The 18,576-nt window shown below is 38.3% G+C and overlaps 1 protein-coding gene across 3 annotated transcripts in view; it reads right to left on the minus strand.

The window, feature by feature from the left end:
- The window catches only part of ror2 (receptor tyrosine kinase-like orphan receptor 2), a 293,512-nt gene that overhangs the window by 36,690 nt on the left and 238,246 nt on the right, over nucleotides 1–18,576 (minus strand). For 2 of the 3 annotated variants that reach the window (XM_063068940.1, XM_063068938.1), the window contains exon 2: nucleotides 14,654–14,731. The exons of the other annotated variant lie outside the window; for it this stretch is intronic. In XM_063068940.1, the coding sequence (XP_062925010.1) occupies nucleotides 14,654–14,731 (78 nt within the window). The remainder of the gene's footprint in view (nucleotides 1–14,653; nucleotides 14,732–18,576) is intronic. 3 annotated transcript variants of the gene reach the window in all.

Raw genomic sequence — 18,576 nt, forward strand, 5'->3', positions numbered from 1 at the left:
CCGACGCAGGCTGGGAGACCCTTTCGCTGAACACCTATGCTCTGTCTGCCAGAGAAAGCAGGATCTCCCAGTGGCCACACATTTTAATTTCACATCCCATTCCCATTCTGATACGTCTATCCATGGCTTCCTCTACTGTCAAGATGAACCACACTCAGGTTGGAAGAACAACACCATATGTTCCGTCTGGGTAGCCTCCAACCTGGTGGCATGAACATCGACTTCTCTAACTTCCGTCAGTGCCCCACCTCCCCCTCGTACCCCATCCGTTATTTATTTGTCTTTTATTATTATTAATTTTTTTTCTCTCTCCTTTTTCTCCCTCTGTCCCTCTCACTATACTCCTTGCCCATTCTCCGGGCTTCCCTCCTCCCCCTTTCTTTCTCCCCGGGCCTCCTGTCCCATGATCCTCTCATTTCCCTTTTGCCAATCACCTGTCCAGCTCTTGGTTCCATCCCTCCCCCTCCTGTCTTCTCCTATCATTTTGGATCTCCCCCTCCCCCTCTCAAATCCCTTACTCACGCTTCCTTCAGTTAGTCCTGACGAAGGGTCTTGGCCTGAAACATCGACTGTACCTCTTCCTAGAGATGCTGCCTGGCCTGCTGCATTCACCAGCAATCTCACACTTTATCTTAGCCAAAAGGCCGAGAAGCGATGTGTTGCAGCAAACTCAGTCAGCTGGTTGAGTGGCATCGCACCAACAACCTTGCACTCAACGTCAGTAAGATCAAAGAATTGATTGTGGATCAGATGCCTCAAAAAGGTGGCATCCATCGTTAAGGATCCTACCCAGGACATGCCCTCTTCTCATTGCTACCATCGGATTTATGAATGGACAGTGAACCCATGAACACTACTTCACTTCTTTCCTCCTTTTCCACTACTTAGTTAACTTAAAAAAATCCTTCTTACCGTAATTTAGTTTTTATTATGTATTACAATGTACTGCTGCTGCAAAACAACCAATTTCATAACATACTCTATGCCTTGATATTAACCTGATACTGATTCTGATCCACAGCTACGTATCGGGGAGATTATATTGTATCCACCTACTCTTCAATGAACCAACTTACTTCCTTGTCTAGTTTCTACGGCATTGTCTAGCTGCCAATTCCCACCTGAATGATGGATCCCTCCTCCCTGTCAAGGAGGAGATACTTCAGCAAACGTAGTTAAGACACAGCTTATTTTATTTTTAATGGCACACATTTAAATATGGACAAATAGTTCTTAAAAAATAACTGGTTCAGATTTATAAAAGATTTCCAAATTACAAAAGATTTACAAGCTACAAAGAATTTCCAAACACAGGTACACTTCTAATGAACTAAAAGAACATACCAACAAATTGCATATGAACGAGTCGTCTATCACAGAAACCGAAAGCTGAGGAATCAATTCTAGTTCTTCTCTCTGTCTCCATCTTTGTCATTATCCTTGTCATTCCTAACAATCCCCAATGTTTCCTAATATTTGTACAGTTTCCTACTAGATGATGTCATCATCAGGTGATGTTTCCCAGACTCCTTTGCTGGGACAAAGTCATTGATACAGTTGGCCTAAGAGCTTCTGAGGACAATGGTGTAAATAACTTAGCTGTAGTTGCCTGATTTAATGCAGGCCAATTAACGTAGCCCCATTGTCTTACATTTAGCTAATGCAGACAAGATGACACATGATCACTTCACTTTGCAAACCACATACCTCAGCTGCTAGCCCAGATGTTCTTTTAGCTATAAACAGATTACAGCTTGCAACTTACATTAAGAACTGAATACTGATTCTTCTTTACAACAAGTAGTTGAGCAGGGAATATTTATTCCAAGTTTAACTTTGTTACAAACAACTCTGATCCTTTGGAAAGTTCATGCTGCTGCACCAGAAAGCTGAGGTTAGCAATAAGCCTCCCGAGCCCAAGGAAGTGAATATCCATCACACACGTTATTAATATTTTCCAGTGAACTTAATGTTTGAAGGGAGAATGGAAACCACAGCCACAATGAGTGCCTAACCATGGGGATGTTGAACAGGCAGGTAATGGATGAGTTTACTGTAATTTAAATTATAGCCTTCAGCCCAGATGGAGGGCAATTCTGACAAACAGAGATTGTGATATTTGGCAGCTGGAAGATGGAGCATCACTAAAGGAATACAGATATGCAGGAGAGACCTATGGAACCTTATCTGATAAATAACAAAATGTCTGATAGCATCTTCTGTTCACGACCTGGCTTGCTCTACTGTTCACACTGCAATGTGGAAGATCCATGCCAGGGCACAGTGATTGCATCAACCCTGCTGATCTTAAGGAAAGCTGCACACAAGGACCCAGCAATCACAGCAGCATGGACTTCCCACTATCTGACACTGAATTCAAAGAGCTCAAGGTTCCCAGTCGGCCAACAGCAGTGATACCATTTTAAATTTTGAGTGTATTAAACCAGAAAAGGAAAAAAAAAAATCACTATGTTTATTTTTAAACATTTTAATCGATCCTAAATGAAGAGTATAAAATATACACAGGAACAAGACAGATGTAATTTATTTTTATAACCATTTTTAAGCCGTTATTTAAAAAATCTAAATAATTTGTAGCCCAGGTCACCTTACAACCTCTACTTACCAAAAAGCCACAATAAACAGTTGTGCGGGGTGACCCCAACAGTAAATTATTTTCATCAAACTACATCACAATAGATAACTGCAAGTCTGTGGACAAGTGCAATAAACAGCAGGTGCTACCTGTGCAGTGCAGAAATCGAACTATGGCCCATCACCTCTTAAACCAGGTGGGTTAAGCTAACTGGAGAACATGAGCAGAAATTGATGCTTTCCACATATAATTAATAAAGACAGTTCTTTTTTTCACTTGCAGCACTTGCAATCTATTCCCCACATGTGCTTTATTCCTAAGCTATGATGGCTGACTGCCTTGATTAGATCCCTGGGTGTAACAGCCAAATCAGAATTTAATCAATGCACATTGCAAAGAAGATTCAATCTCTTTCTACTTTCAACAAATTCCTAAGTGATATAAAAAATACTTGGTTAAGAATGTGGGCTTATTGATGCTTTGAGATGCATTCAAATGTTTTTTTTCAGAAATTGAGTATCCTAGATGCATAAAAAAGATAACGATCTAGCAATACATTGAAATCAACTGGCAAACAGGTTTCCAGGTTCAGAGGAACAGCCAGCAAAACAGGCCCAGTTCAGTAGTGATCTGAAAAGCTTAAGGACCAAACTGAATTGTTGAGATCATTTGTCTGGTTGTGACGAAGTTGGTTTTGAGGCATTCTGTCCATCATACTTACACTTGCTACCAGTTGCTGCAGCCTCTTGTAGAAACTGTCTGATTGCTTGTCAATTAACACAGTTTATCATCTGCTAGTTAGCCACTTTATTAGCCAGGACAATTGTTTGCCATCAGTTGAATGAGGATCAACGTTGATTAACAAGGAAATGTTATAAACTTCTTTACAGATTCAACGATGATTCTGCAAAGAAAATAATTAAGGCAAGTTCATCAAGATTGACTCTTTATAAAGCTGTTTTGACCAATCAAAACATGAAGATAGTATAGTGTCTATACTGTAATTACAGACAATAATATTTTCCAGGAGAATATTGTTACAGCATTTACTCAGGAGGCTCACTCCCTCGCAGAAGGACATAATCAGAAAAGACATGCTCTCTGTGGAGTTAAGAATAAGAGCAAATCCCATTGTGTTTCAATGACAAAGTTCCCCGTCTTAGTGTGGAAGAAGAAACAAGGCTGGGGGGCTGGGGACGGGGACGCGATCATGTTGTTGGATATGTAACAGATATTAAGTTATAGGGAAATATATGGAGGAATGGGATCTAAGAGCCAGTAGAGACTCAATGGGCCAAATGGTCTCCTCCAGCCCCGTAAATATACAAAAATTGAGAGACTATAACTGAACAATATTCCAGTTGTGGCCTTGTGAAAGTCTTGTATGGCTGTAGCAAAACAACTCTCGTGCTCTAGTGCCTTTGCCTTTTATCATTATCACTTGGATGGTTTCTCCCTTAATTCCCCCACTCCATCAAGAGAATAAAATCTGGGCATGTCTCAAGATTATGGTAAGGAACCAACTCTATAAATTTTTAATGACAGATCCTCTGTCTGTCACTACACCTGACTAAATAATTCTAGATTTTAAGCAAAACCAGAATATAAGCTACTGAATTCCTCAGGGCCTAACTACTCAATTGCCTTTGTATGGAGTTATCTTCAGAGATCCTTACCAGAAAATTAAAATGAGAATTATCTGGCATTATCTGTGACCAGCATGCACAGCATCTTGAAAGTGCGCGAGCGCATGTTTACTGATATCCCTTTTCCGTCATTACGAGCAGTATGGTAACTGTATTGTTTACATTTTCCCCTTGGTCTACATCACCCAAGGCATAAAGCTTCAAAGTGTTATTTTTAACTCAAAGTTAGCATGAGAACTATAAAGTCCTTTTTTTTTGCAGGAGAGGAGGGTCTGTTTGGACTATGCAGAATGACCTTTAAAAAGTACAGCACTGTTACTAAGCAGGTCTCTAAAGTGAAATTTAGGCAATTTCCCCCTGTAATTTATAATAAGATCACAGACAGGATCAGGCAATTAAACAAGTTACTGAATTTTGAATGGAGATCTGTCATGCACAAAGGGCGAGGTTCTGCAAATATATACACCCAGCACACCATAAAGGCAGGGAACAAAATTGTGTGCTGGTTCTGATAGCCTTCCAAGATTTACTTTTAGTAGCCTTACAACCAGCACTCATTAAGTGGCTAATAAAATTGGTAGCACAAACATGATGTAACTTGTGTTCATTGGCACTGGATGTTGAGAATGGAGGGCTATAATTTACATAATCCAGGAGGAACCTAACACCTACCAACAGAAAATCTGACCAGTTATCTGCACACTCATGAAAAGTTAACCTATGGGCCATGAGAAGTGTTGATCTTCACCAAACAGTATTTTCTGAGATGATTTACCAAAAGGAACAGGAACTAACTGTGAAGTTATTACAAGAAAATAATCCAGTGTTACCTGATGAATAACCTATGCAGATAAAAAAAACATGCTCTGCCCAGTTTTGTTCTTTAAATAATTCCATTTATATTTACTGGAACAGCATTAAGATTGCTACAAATTTCCTTAAAATTTGGTTCTTGCCTTAGTGATTAGGTACCAGTCTTACTATCTTAAGATGCAGAAGGATGATTGAAATCTTCCAATAACATAATTAGCCAAAAAAAAACTGTGTGCAACACATTTGATCAGATGGGAAATTTTGGGTACTGAAGAAAATTTTGCATCTTTGAATGGACAGAAAGTAATAATAGCTCATTTTCTCACTATCCATTTGCACAGTCTGACCCCTTAGATATTTTGCAGCATTTACGATCTATTCCTTGTGCTCTTTATCTCTCATGATCTCGTCCTCTCATTATCATTTCATAGGGTTTCTGTTGCTTAGAAGCTGCTTTCTCTCTAACTTCAATCATTAATCTTTCAACCAGATAACTACATCTTATACCCATGGTAACCTGTCCTCTGACTAGAAGTTCCCTTTTCTTTATCACTGTGCCGCACTGCCCTGCTCAGTGTCTTTCTCTTCCAATTCTGCAGAAGGGTCTCTAACTTGCAAGATCAACTCTCTATCTCCTTCCATAGATACTGCATCACCAGTTGAGTGCTCCGAGTATTTCATGTTTTTGCTTGAGAGAGAAAGAGAAAATAGGACAGATAAATACTTTCTGTTTGCATGAAGAAATGAAGATGACTGCAGCTCAGCAAATTGAATTAAACAATTCAACAAAAATTATGTAACTTTTTCAGTTGCAAAATTGAAATGAAATTATTTGGAATATTTAAAATTATTGCCCTCTCCAAAAAACAGTTCACCTTTTTCCCCACATCTTGTTGACCACACTTTGAAGTCCCACCTCAGCCAGGACTCAGTTGGCATATTATCCCAACCCGCCTAATACCACCAGATCTATGTAAATTTTCCTTTTTTTTGAAGTGATCTAAATACCTACCTTCAACTTTTACAACAGCAAGTAGATCAAAACAACTATTGAAGCTAATGCTTATAACAGCAGCAATGTCTGCCTTCTGGTGATTATGAAGCATAATAACCCTACTGGCAAAATAGACTATAGCTTTATCATGGAGCTGAATTGCCTGTCAGTCAGCCATTGAGTGGTTGGGTAAGGGTGGAAAAGCCATAGAAGAAATGAAAGACCGTGGTTTTAAAATATCAAGTGGGGAGATTTGAGATGAGAAAACTTTCCTCCTGGTTCACAGTGTCCAAAGTTTGCCAATAGCAATAGAACCAGTTTAGAACAGATGAGTGGCAAATTCAAATATTTTCCAAAATATTTATTTAGAATGCTAGAATTTACCATATTGCTCTCTTATTTTCTTTCCTCTATTTCATACAAACTTAAGACAAATGCAGTTTACGACTCAATGCAAGATGACTTAGTAAAAGAAACAACAATGCACTATTCTTTTTTGGTGAGATTCATTGCATCAAAATATGAAAATTCAGTACTCCCCATGATCAGAATTAATAAGGAATGCATGTCCTTTTTTGCTTAGACATCAAACCTTTACAAATGCTGCTAACTCAGTTGGCTGACTACCAGTTGAAAAGTAGCATTACATATAGTGCAATGAACCGTTTCTAGTGATTCCATACACAGGCAGAGATCTTCCAAGTATGACAGAAATACAATTGCTTAGGTTTGTGGACAGAATTACACCCTCTGAAGACAGCAGGCATTGTGCAGATAAATGCCGCAACTTTGCACTTCAGTTCTAAAATATGAAGCACCGGTAACAGCGTTCAGATCTACAGAGGTGCATGGAACATCTACCCAATTCTCAGGGTCGAACTACAGATCACGATTATAAAATGGTGCAGAATGATCAGTACTGCCATTCTATATTTAATGCAGAAGCATTTAAGATTTTTTCACTGATTTCATTTGTTACTATTCATTTTTTTAAAAAGACATACTTATGCAAATGATGGTGGAACGCCTTGCAAGCATGTCACATATGGAACCAATTTCTCACACAGCAGGACTATTGTTCAGCAAAAGTATTTTCAGAAATCAGGCTTTTCCTCTTCACTTCTTTAATCCACAGTGATTCATTCTGTAATTCAAACTAATATTCCCCTACTCCATCCTCTGTCCATCCCTCCAGCATATCATAAGCACTTGAAAATAAAAATCAAGCAGATTTATCTGTCTTCTTCATAATCAACTGCTACAAGTATGTACAACAAAGTTGAAAAAAGAATTTCCTAAAGGCAAAATGTTTTTTTTAAACATAGTCTTGCAGCTTCCCACATTGTTTTACTGAAGCTGACACTACTTTGCACTGTGCTGCTAGAACAACGAAAGGTTTGTGGTTATGCCTGTGGACAAAATTTTACAGCTTCACTAGTTAGCTAAAGAGGGAACGTAATTACAAACCATTCTTGAAACAACTCAGCCAAAAAAGGACACAAAATCACACGAGCATGATGCACATGTACCCGGAACACACAGGAATGCAAACCCAGTCAGAGAGAATGATGGAGCCCAGGGGAACTCCTGGAGACTTTACAGCTTTGAGAGCTGCCTAAAGTCAGCATTAGCAACAATTCAAACAAATGAAGGAAAACATTAAAAATAAACACTTTTCAAATAGAGGAGAAAGAAGATGTATATTTGATATTATCCAAATAGAGTGGATTCTGGTTAACTAGGACACCATTAGGACACATTTTGGCCCAAGTGGCTGCCCCAATTAGCCAAAGTTTCATGGAAATAGTAAAAAGGAATTAAAAAGACAAACTACCATTTAACTGGGTAACAAATTGTATTTTTCAATGACATATAGAATAAATTAGAACACCACCAAAACTACAATACTATAAAACTGTGTATTAGTTCCTAACAGATACCGACAGAGATCCAGTGTATACTGCTGTGTTCTTTTGAATGACTGTAAGTGAACAAAATTAGCACATACATAATGGACTGCCTTCAAACAAGCTTTTGGCAATTGCATCCTCCAGATCTTCATTTTCATTGTAGCATCCAAGATAAGTGTCAACACCTTCATTCTTGTCATAGCTTCTAACCCATTGAATTAGTGGAATCGTTTCATTTTCACTCCCGGACATTTCTGGAATCATGCTTGAAACCGCAGTGAGAAAAACAGCTCTCAATTGTCTTACTGCTTATTACTCACTAACTGTAAGTGACAAAAATCACTGCTTTTTGAATATGAACACACGCAAGTGACATTATTTTAAAACTCTTTGCTCTAAGCACAGTGTAGTATCTAATGGCCACACGACACACATGTGACCGATGCTAGTTAGAAACTGTTCGGCAACAGACTCCTGTCCCAATTAAGCAGCATAGAGTCCTAAATAAACAAAGGGAATCCTGGCTACTTTCTCAATTCGTTTTTGTTCTTTAAAAGTTGTCGAAAATAAGCAGCTGCTCCAATTAACCGGAATCCACTGTATCTAATCTAAATCCCTTTCCCCAGAGCAAGTGAAAGTAAAAATCCTACAAATTTTCTAAACATGTATCAGGCTGGAGCATCTTCTCACCAAATTCACCTCTTATTGCCCATCCTAAACATTGGATAAGGGATTGTTTTAATCCTCATCCTCTGATAGCAGTGTAAGAAGGACACCCAACTCACAGAGATTAGTGTCAGACGAGATGGAGGCTTTTCAGTACAGCCTTAGATCAGCCCAAAAAATATACTGCTAAAAGGAAGTGTTTTCCTTTCAAGAAAAAGAGCGCACACTGTTCTACTTATTAATTCTTGTGTGAAATCTTTCATGATGATTCTTCTGTGCTGAGGTGCACAGCAGGTTCATGTCATTAAGCCTAGAAGAAATTACAGCCTTTTTTTGGAATACCTCCCAGGTACTGCTAAAACACCAAATATGTAAAAAATTAAACAAACCATGTAAAATCAGCTCAGTTTTCTAATCCCCATCCACCATAACCATCAGGGAATTATGCAACATGGATGCACTTTTTGGATTCTTATTTACAGGTATGTGCAGTTCCTATTACAACTTGCACAATAATATGTTAGATATTGGCTTTAAATATGGCTTCAAAGATCACTAAAGCAAAGGCTGGACAGAATACTAAAGTGGAAAACTGATTTGCTGACTCAGTAAGCACATATTTTAAAGTATCATGCTGCGCCAACATGGAACATTCCACAGAGACAAGAAACATTCCACATTAAATTCCTGCTGCGAGAGCTCAACTAACAGATTCACCCTTGATTGCAACTGGCACTGCCACATAACAGTTAAGAGTTCCCTCCATTTGGCCCCAAACACTTGACCAGTGCTACAAAAAGGGAATTATTTCCTTTGGGTCTGCAAGTAAACTGAAAACCATGTAAATCTGAAAATCCACGGTAATACTGGTCCTATCTAGACATACAGTATTGAATGAATGTCTTTTATACTTAAAGGTCTTCAAACATCTAAGAGACCATGAGAAATAAAATGTTTGTAAACAGTTCATCCAGGCATTGGGATTTAAACTCTTCCCAATGAACAATAAATTAATTGTCCTTTTCTCCTCTTTCAAGGAGACCCTCCTGTTGAACCCAGAAAAATTATAAAGTAAATCTTCAATTCCATGGAAAATTGTGATACTAAGTGCACTGCATTATTTCTGTCAGAAAAGAGCTTCTATGCAAGAGATTATGGTTCAATATAAAGTAATGATACCAATATATAAGATTTTACACAACTGTAAGGAGACCATGCCTGTTCAATGGCAGGTGATGAAGACCTTAATGAAAATCTTTATTACCATATGCCTGGGGTTACGATTCAAATGAACAGCAGGCTTTGTTCCCCTACAAAAGTTACATCCATTACCTTGTACAACATTTCAAGATGCTTGATTCAATGAGAGAGAAAACAGACATGAAGAGAATAGAATGATATTAAAAACCAAGAGACAACATGCTGGCTGATGATATGAAATAATTTAGCATACACAGAAGTTGGAAAAGTACACCAACATTTCAAAAAAGGCAAATGCTATCAAAACATTTTCATTCAACTGTGTTACCAGATTGAGGACGATAGACTTTTTTATATGATCCACATGAAATCAGTGGCTGACTGATTTAACCTTACCAGTTTTGAATGGCATGGTTATGTCATCCTCGATAAGCGTTTTTAATATGTCAGTCATGTATGACCCCATGCCAGATGTGAAGACAATGATGCCTCAAAGGCATTTTTGACTGGCAACAGTGTCCTCACTGTCCATCCTATAAACCAATATCAGTCAATGCCAGTGAAAGGATCCACAACTTTAATAGGATAGCATAGTATTAATACAAATTAGAGGAATAATTTATAGACAACAATAGGTCCAGCATTACTGGAGGCACAGAAAATAAAATTAAGACTGAAGAAACACTATAGATGCTGAAAACCTGGAGCAACACACAAAATGCTGGAGAAAAATGTGTAAGCCAGGCAGCACCCGGAAGGGAAATGGACAGTCTATGTTCTGGGTTGAGACCTTTCACCAGGACTGGAAAGAAAGAGCGAAGAAGCCAAAATAAAAAGGTTGGGGGAGGAGGAGAAGCAAGAGCTAGTGATAGGTGGATCCAGGCAACGGGGGAAGGGGAAATGATGACAGGTGGGGCGGAGGAAACATAAAAAGATGGGATGGTGATATGTGGAACTGATGAAGAGCTGAAGATAGAATCTGACAGGACAGTGGAGCGTGGAATAAAAAGAAGGCAGTCTGGAGGAGAACTAGATAGGGAAGTTAGGAGAGAGAGGGGGTGGTAGGGCCAGTGGGATAAGAGAAGGTATAGACTTTTTGGTCCTGTAATTCACCTTTTGGCAAAAGTGTGAAAGTTTAAGAGCGAGGAAGAACAATAGGGGTGAGGATGGAGGAAATGGATAGGAAGTGGGAGGAAGCTGGAAGAGTGATTTAAAAAAACAGAGCAAAATGAGAGAGGTAACAGGGAAGAATGAGGCAAAGTGTGGTGACAAGAAATTGGAGAAGGACATGGAAGTGAGGGGACTATGGGGGGGGGTGGTGAAGACCATTAATTTAGTTGTCTTCCAAGATCATTAACACACACTTCAGTTTTAAGAATCAAAAAACATTTTTTAATTGATCTTGCTGCAAATTTTTGTTAATATTTCAATTGCAATAGGTTTATACAGCTTTTGTGTTACACATTTGGGGGTAGCATGGTATTGTAGAGGTTAGCGAAATGTTTTTCCGTGCCAGTGATCCAGGTTCAATTCTGCTGATGTCTGTAAGAAGTTTCTTATATTCTCCCTATGACCACGTGGGTTTCCTCCGGCATCCCAAAGACATACAGGTTCAAAGTTCAAAGTAAATTTATTATCAAAGTACACATATGTCAACATATACAACCCAGAGATTCATTTTCTTGTGGGCATTGTCAATAAACCCAATAACCATAACAGAATCAACAAAAGGCCACACCAACAGGGCGGACAACCAGTGTGCAAAACTGTGCAAATACAAAAAGAAAGTAAAAAAAAGGTTAATAGGTCAATTGGTCAACTGGATTTAATTGGCCAGTGTGGGCTCGTGGATCCTTTAAGGGCATGTTACCATGAGTATCTATAAATAAAATATATCACTGAGAAATATGGATTAGGATACAGAATTTGGCTCCTTGGATTCTTATTTTGAATCGATTTGGAATTGTAAAGTGTGAAACTCAGTAAGTTGAATACAGATACCCAGAAAATTGCACAAATGGAATCAAGGATGTGCATAGTTCTCAGGAAGCTAGAGAAAAAGGGCAGCAGATAATAGATAAAATATGTTTGTGTGTGCAGATTTTAAACTCCTTTTACTTTAAAATTTTCATTATAATGGAAGTTGTTGTTACTGTGTGGATATTGCTCTCTTCGGTGCTGGGAGGGGTAGATAACAGCTCAACAAATATTGGTCAGTACTCTTTTAAATCACAGAGTTTATGTAATTAACAGGAGAGAATATAATGCTCAACATACAGGCAAACAGAGGAGCACAAGTTAGCCAGACCTGAGGAAATAGTAAAGAAGAGGCTGATTGTGATTTAAGTCTTTAGATTCCTAGAACAGGAGGAAGAGGAGTGAGACAAGGGGCTGTTGCAAGTGTGCTCAAAGTCAAAAAGTTGTTGTGGTTGGGGAGTTGGAATAGGATACAGCAGTGCTGACCAAGACTACCCAGCAGTAACTATGAACTGAATGAGTTGAAGTGTGGGAGAAAGCACCAGATTCAGAGCCTTGATATGCAGAAACATCAACAAGTGCTTCACAAGTCTTTCCAGAAATTAAGACACGGCACAGAGAATAGTACAGCACAGAAACTGGCTCTTTGGCCCACCACATCTGCGGCAGAATGGTGCCAAATTGAACTAATCCCTTCTGCCTGTACATCATCCAGATCCCTTACTTCCATCATATCTATGTACCCATCTGAAAGCTTCTTGAATGCCACAATTGTATCTACTTCAGCAATCACGCCTGGGTACCCATGACTCCCTGTGTAAAACTTGTCCTGCACTCATTCCCTTAAAGCTTTCACATTCTCACCTTAAAACAATGCTTTAAAACCTTGGAAAAAAAAATTCTGGCTGCCTACTTTGTCTATTGCTCACACAATTTTGGGAGACTTCCGGTAGCGCTCATGGAGTGAAGTCGCGTTCTTGACTCGCTCCATTACCTCTGAGTTTTTTCTCTCTATGGTCAGCTATACTTTAATTAACTATTAAGGCATCAATTTTTACAATACTTTGAATTAAACTGAATTCTCTGACAATTGGATGATACTGAGATCGGCTATGTCTAAGAACGGGAAAGACGGCAAGGATGGTAAACCTCCGGTTAAACCGAAAGCTACGGATCTCCCTCCGACTGAATCACCGGTGACTTTGGAAGCTATATCGGAGTTAATTCAGAGGGAAATTTCAACCTCTGTTAGGGAGATGATTCGTACAGAAATTATGGGCTCTGTTAAAGACCTGATTCATATGGAAATCTCAACTAAGTTCCAGAAAATTGCCGATTTAATTGATAAGATGCAAACATGTATTGCGGAACATCAGTCGGCTATATCTGGTCTTCAAAAATCCGCGCAACAAAGTGAGCTTAAGATGGGGAAAGTCGAAGAAACAATTAATGTAATGAAGAAGAAACTTGACTTTTTGACTTTTAAAAACTCTGACTTGGAATCTAGAATGCGACGGCAGAATTTACGAATGATTGGCGTCAGGGAAGCCGTGGAAGCTAACAACCCTATGAAATATTTCTCCCAACTTTTAAAAGATGCATTCCCTACTGTATTTCCTGACCAACCACCGCTACTGGATCGTGTTCACAGAATCCCATCATACTCGTCTAGGTCAGATAGACCTAGGCATGTTATCTTACGTTTTCATTACTTTCAAGATAAGGAGAGACTGTTTCGATTCGCTCGATCTAAAGGTTTCATTGATTTTTCGGATCTTAAGTTCCGATTCGTGGAAGATTTCAGTAAACCAATCTGGGACCAACGGGTCCGTTACAGATCCGTGATGTCGGAATTCTATAAGATGGATTTAAGACCAGCGCTGCTGTACCCTGCACGTCTAAGGATTCGCATGTTAGATGGAGCTCACACAATTTTATAAACTTCCATCAAGGTTCTGATGCTCCAAAAAAAAAACACAACCCCAGTCTGTCCAGCATCTCCTTATAACTAAAAGCCTCTAGTCCAAGAAGCATCCTGGTAGCGGCAAAAATTGATCCAAAATCAAACCAAAACAATGGCCGGCAGCCTGCAACCCCAGACGGACTTGTTATACTTGCATGACATGCCCAGAGCTCCAATGATTGCTCCAAATTGTTGAACTTCGTATTTCGATCCTTTATTAGCAATTAGCAAACATACAATTAGGCATTATTGAGAGTTATTTCAACGGTCAGCAAAAATGTGACCTCAGTCAGTCCCAAGTTACAAACAGCCACGAAATAAGCAAGAATACGCAAGTTATTCCCTTCACTTTTACCACGCCTCCACTAATGTGACAAGTTACCGTAATAAATGCCCATCACAGAATACATGGCTCCTACTCCTTTTCTGGCCCCTTTTCAAAGCCCCCACATCCTTCTTGCATCACATTTAAGAACTTTACTAATTACTTTGGAAATCTATACAAGAAAAATAACAAAGCATGACAAGGAGCAGTGAAACAGTCTAATGAAACTGCACTTTCAAAACCATAATTCTATAGCATACTCAATATTCCAAATATATATTAGAAAATGCTGTTTCACGGACTGCAAGGTGCTCCATTCCTTGACTATACAAACAACATTGACAGTAATGAATAAAATTTGTTTATGGACACACACCAGAAAATTGATTGCACAACCACTAAAAGTTCATCTGCAAGCTCTCAAAAATCAGTTTCCAATGAAATTCCGTAATTTGCGAAGATATTGGTGTAGAAAAGCTGCACTTCTACTGATCAAACATGAAGGGAAACTAATAGATTCTCATCTTCTAACTTTCTAATAAGAGAAGAATAAAAGCATTTACCTTGAGCTGTAGGCAAAGGACTGTGTTGGTCTCCTCCCGTTCCAATGGAGCCACTTGGATCAGACTGGTGAACTTCATCTGGAAGTAAAATTGTTGATCATAAAAAAGATCTACAACTATTCCACTATAAAGATCAAAGTGCAGCAGTTCTCCCAGTGGCTTAGTGAAAAATAAATATTGACTTTTATTTTAGATTTCCAGTATCTGCAGTTGTTTTCTTTGACTTTTCATTTACTCTGACATTGTTGAGAGCATCACATCCCACCCGGAACACGATGCAATCACTCCGTCGAAAGCAATTATGTCTGCGCCTTGTTTGGGCTTTACGGAGATGACCCCACACAAGAATATTTACAGTCAGGACTGGAACACGAATGACAATTGGTTGATGCCGCAACAAACAAGGAGAATGAATCTACATGGAGTTGCCACTCAAAATAACAAAAATACAAACAACAGACAATTTAGCTCCTTCCTTCTGCAGCACTAAAATAACCCGAATACAGACTGTAAACATTATAAACAGTCAGAAAAATAGATTTTAAAATTTGTTATCATACAATAACCTTGTGGTATGTAGGTTATCTTCATCTGAAAATATGGCAATAATTACAGCAGTTCAGCACAATGGAAAAGGTGCCAACAGCCAAACATTTTCACAATCAATTTTAGCTCTGACAAGTATGAGAAATATTTAGATTAAGCACTGAGCAACAATCTGCAGAAACCAGCCTAACGAAACAGTGCTATGAACAAGAGTGGCTAAATAAATGAGATTAAAAGGATGCTATTCCTCCAGGCTGCACTAACTATATTGGTTCATCGTGCAAAACGCCTTCCCTTCGCTGCGTTTTACATCTCCTTTGTACTTTTCAACCACAGCTGTAGTTTATCAGTAATGCTGAAAACTTTATAAACACAACTACCAATGGCAGAGCTTCTAATGTATGAAATTTATTATAGAAAGCATATGATTTATTAGTAGAGTTCATTCTTCCCCACAAACGTCTTCCTTTGCAAACATTCATAATTTTGATGTAAATTCAAAGGCAGACTCTATAGTTCAAAAACAGCACGCATAAACTTAAAAACTTAAATTGTCAGTACCATTTCTATACCATCTCCAGTCATAGGGGAATCAGTGAATCTAGTTGCTGGCAACCAAAGTCTTTGAGGTAGCTTTGAGTATGAATTCCTGTTCATTTAATGAAACTATCACCAAATAACTCCTAAAGCCAATGCAAAGATTTCTTGACCCCCATCCTTATTTGTGTTTTGGTCTTCAGCTTCCTTCCAATTTCACAACTGTGAAAATCATTTCAATTCATCACAGAACAGTACAGCACAGTACAGGCCCCTTGGCCTACGATATAGTACTGTCCTTTTAACTTACACCATGATCAATCTAACCCCTCCCTCCCACAATCCCACCATTTTTCCTATATGCCAATTTCTTTTCAGTTTCACAATCCAATGGGAACAAATGGGATTTATTTGGTCCCAGATGGAAAGTTTGGTCCTCCTAGCTGTCTAAGGGATTTTCAGCAATCCTTTTCAGCACCCAATGTTACATCAATTGATCTTTTTTGTTTGTTGCTCTTCTGTAGATTCCTGTTTTCACACCTATACCGCTCCACTGCGCAACCCAATATCTTTCTTCTTATTATTTTATACATTATGGCATCATATCTCTCTTTCATTACCTTCACTGTGCAAAATGGCAGTTCCTTCTGATCTGAGACTTGCATCAGTTTCTTCAGCATATCCCATACTACTGACCTCCAGCATTCAGGGTGGAGGCAAGTACTCTCACAATATTTAAGATACTCTGAAGTGTTTTTGAAAATGCCATGCTATGGACTGAATGGGATTAGTATGGATAAATAATTTGATGGTTGCCACAGATATAGGAGGCTGATGGATGTATTTCAATATAGATTCAGACTCCATGACCTCCTGTAATTATTTCAGATGACATAATCTTTATCTTCTGGGCCTTTCTTTTGTTTGTCCAGATTCATCAAACCACCATTTTCCATTGCTAATATATTTCCCCATTCTATAGCATGTTTCCACAATGCTGAAAACTGCCTATACCTTAACAACATTGTCATTTTTGATCATTGAATATCAGCCGTGGGTGCTGACAGACAAAGCTACGTGTTCAAATAAATATCCCAGATGAGGGAGAGGAAATCTTTCTTTCTTTTTAAATCTTTTTATTGAGTAAGTATACAAAAAAGGTAAGCCATATAAACATTAATACAATGTTAAAGTATAATAAAATTCCAAAAGATAACAATACCAAAAAGAAAATACTACAAACAATGTAATTTAAGCATAAGAAACCAAGATAACATAATAGTATACTAGATTTTATATATATCAATGGAAAAAAAAAAAAAAAAAAAAAAAAAAAAACCCCAAAAAAAAACCCACCGTGCAACTAACTAAAAGCAAAGCAAAGCAATGGGCTAACTTGAAACCAAACAGAGTTAAACTTAAAATCACGTCCTCAATCCCGACCTCCATTAAAACAGTGAAGAGAAAACAAGAAGGGTAAATATTACATTAAATGAAAATATCGAATAAAAGGTCCCCAAATCTGTTCAAATTTAAATGAAGAATCATAAAGGTTACTTCTAATTTTCTCCAGATTCAAACATAAAATCGTCTGAGAAAACCAAAAAAAGGTAGTTGGAGCATTAAGCTCTTTCCAATGTTGTAAAATACATCTTTTCGCCATTAAAGTAAGAAATGCAATCATTCTACGGGCTGAAGGGGAAAGATTGAGGGAGAGGAAATCAAGATCCCTCCATACCATATGGCACATTTGCTCACTGCTTAAACCATCTGAATTTAGTAACTAGAGAGTTTCTACTTCCTTTTCACATGTGTAGCAGATTTAATTTATAAAGTCTTTAGCTACCTTGCTGACAGATGCAATGAAAGTGGAGACCAATACAGAAAACAAAAGATTAAGACCACTTGTGAATATATTTCAAAAGAGGTGACCAGAACCCAGGCAGCCAATTAAGCTGCTTTGAAGTTATGACCATATCATGAACTCCAAGACATCACTTTTCAGCTCACCCACCCAATCCCAATATCCAAAGTTCAAGTTATCAGGGAGAACAGGACAGGATTAGTGCAAGATCAGTGTAAACTAGGTCATAGTCAGCATGGCCTTAATAGGGTGAATGATTTATTTTCTTGCTTCTGATTCTATAACTGCTGACTGTATTTGGTCTAACTGATCAAACCTCACATTTTCCCCAACCATCAAATTAATTATCTTTATTGCTAACTTCTAGATCCCACAGAAAAGTAGGAGACTGTACTCCAATGTAGTTCATGTTTTCTCATGTCTGCAGTTAATTATTTTTCTGTAACAGATACTTGCAGCCTTTCATTCAGAAACAAAGAATTGTCTCTATCTTCATAATAAAGACAAGGTGTCAAACAAATACACTTTTTAAAAATGTTATGACTAGTTGTAATGTTGGCTATAAGATGAAGATATATTTGTCAAGGTGCATGATAAAACCGATAATAAAAACCATTCCATTCAAATGGAATTTGCCGTGGAAAGTTCTGACTCAGGATATACAACAGTGGCCTCACATCCTATAGTGCGGGTAAGATGGTCAGCTGGACAGCATTCTATCAACACCAACAGAAAAATATATACCTAACCAATTGGGTGGCTTGCCTTTAAAGCATCTCGCTCCAAGTTTAGTACATTATCTGCAGAAAAAAAATCTACCACATCTTTGATGTGAAGCTTTCTGTGAAATGGAACACACTAAGACTATATTGTGTGTACATTGTGATTTGGGTTCATGCTAATAAAACTAAGGGAGAATAACCTGAAAGATCACATAGTACAATAAAGTTCAGAGCCTGTGGCAGTTTCTTCAGGA

Source organism: Mobula hypostoma, chromosome 16 (genome assembly GCF_963921235.1).
Source record: "Mobula hypostoma chromosome 16, sMobHyp1.1, whole genome shotgun sequence".
NCBI classification, from domain to species: domain Eukaryota; kingdom Metazoa; phylum Chordata; class Chondrichthyes; order Myliobatiformes; family Myliobatidae; genus Mobula; species Mobula hypostoma.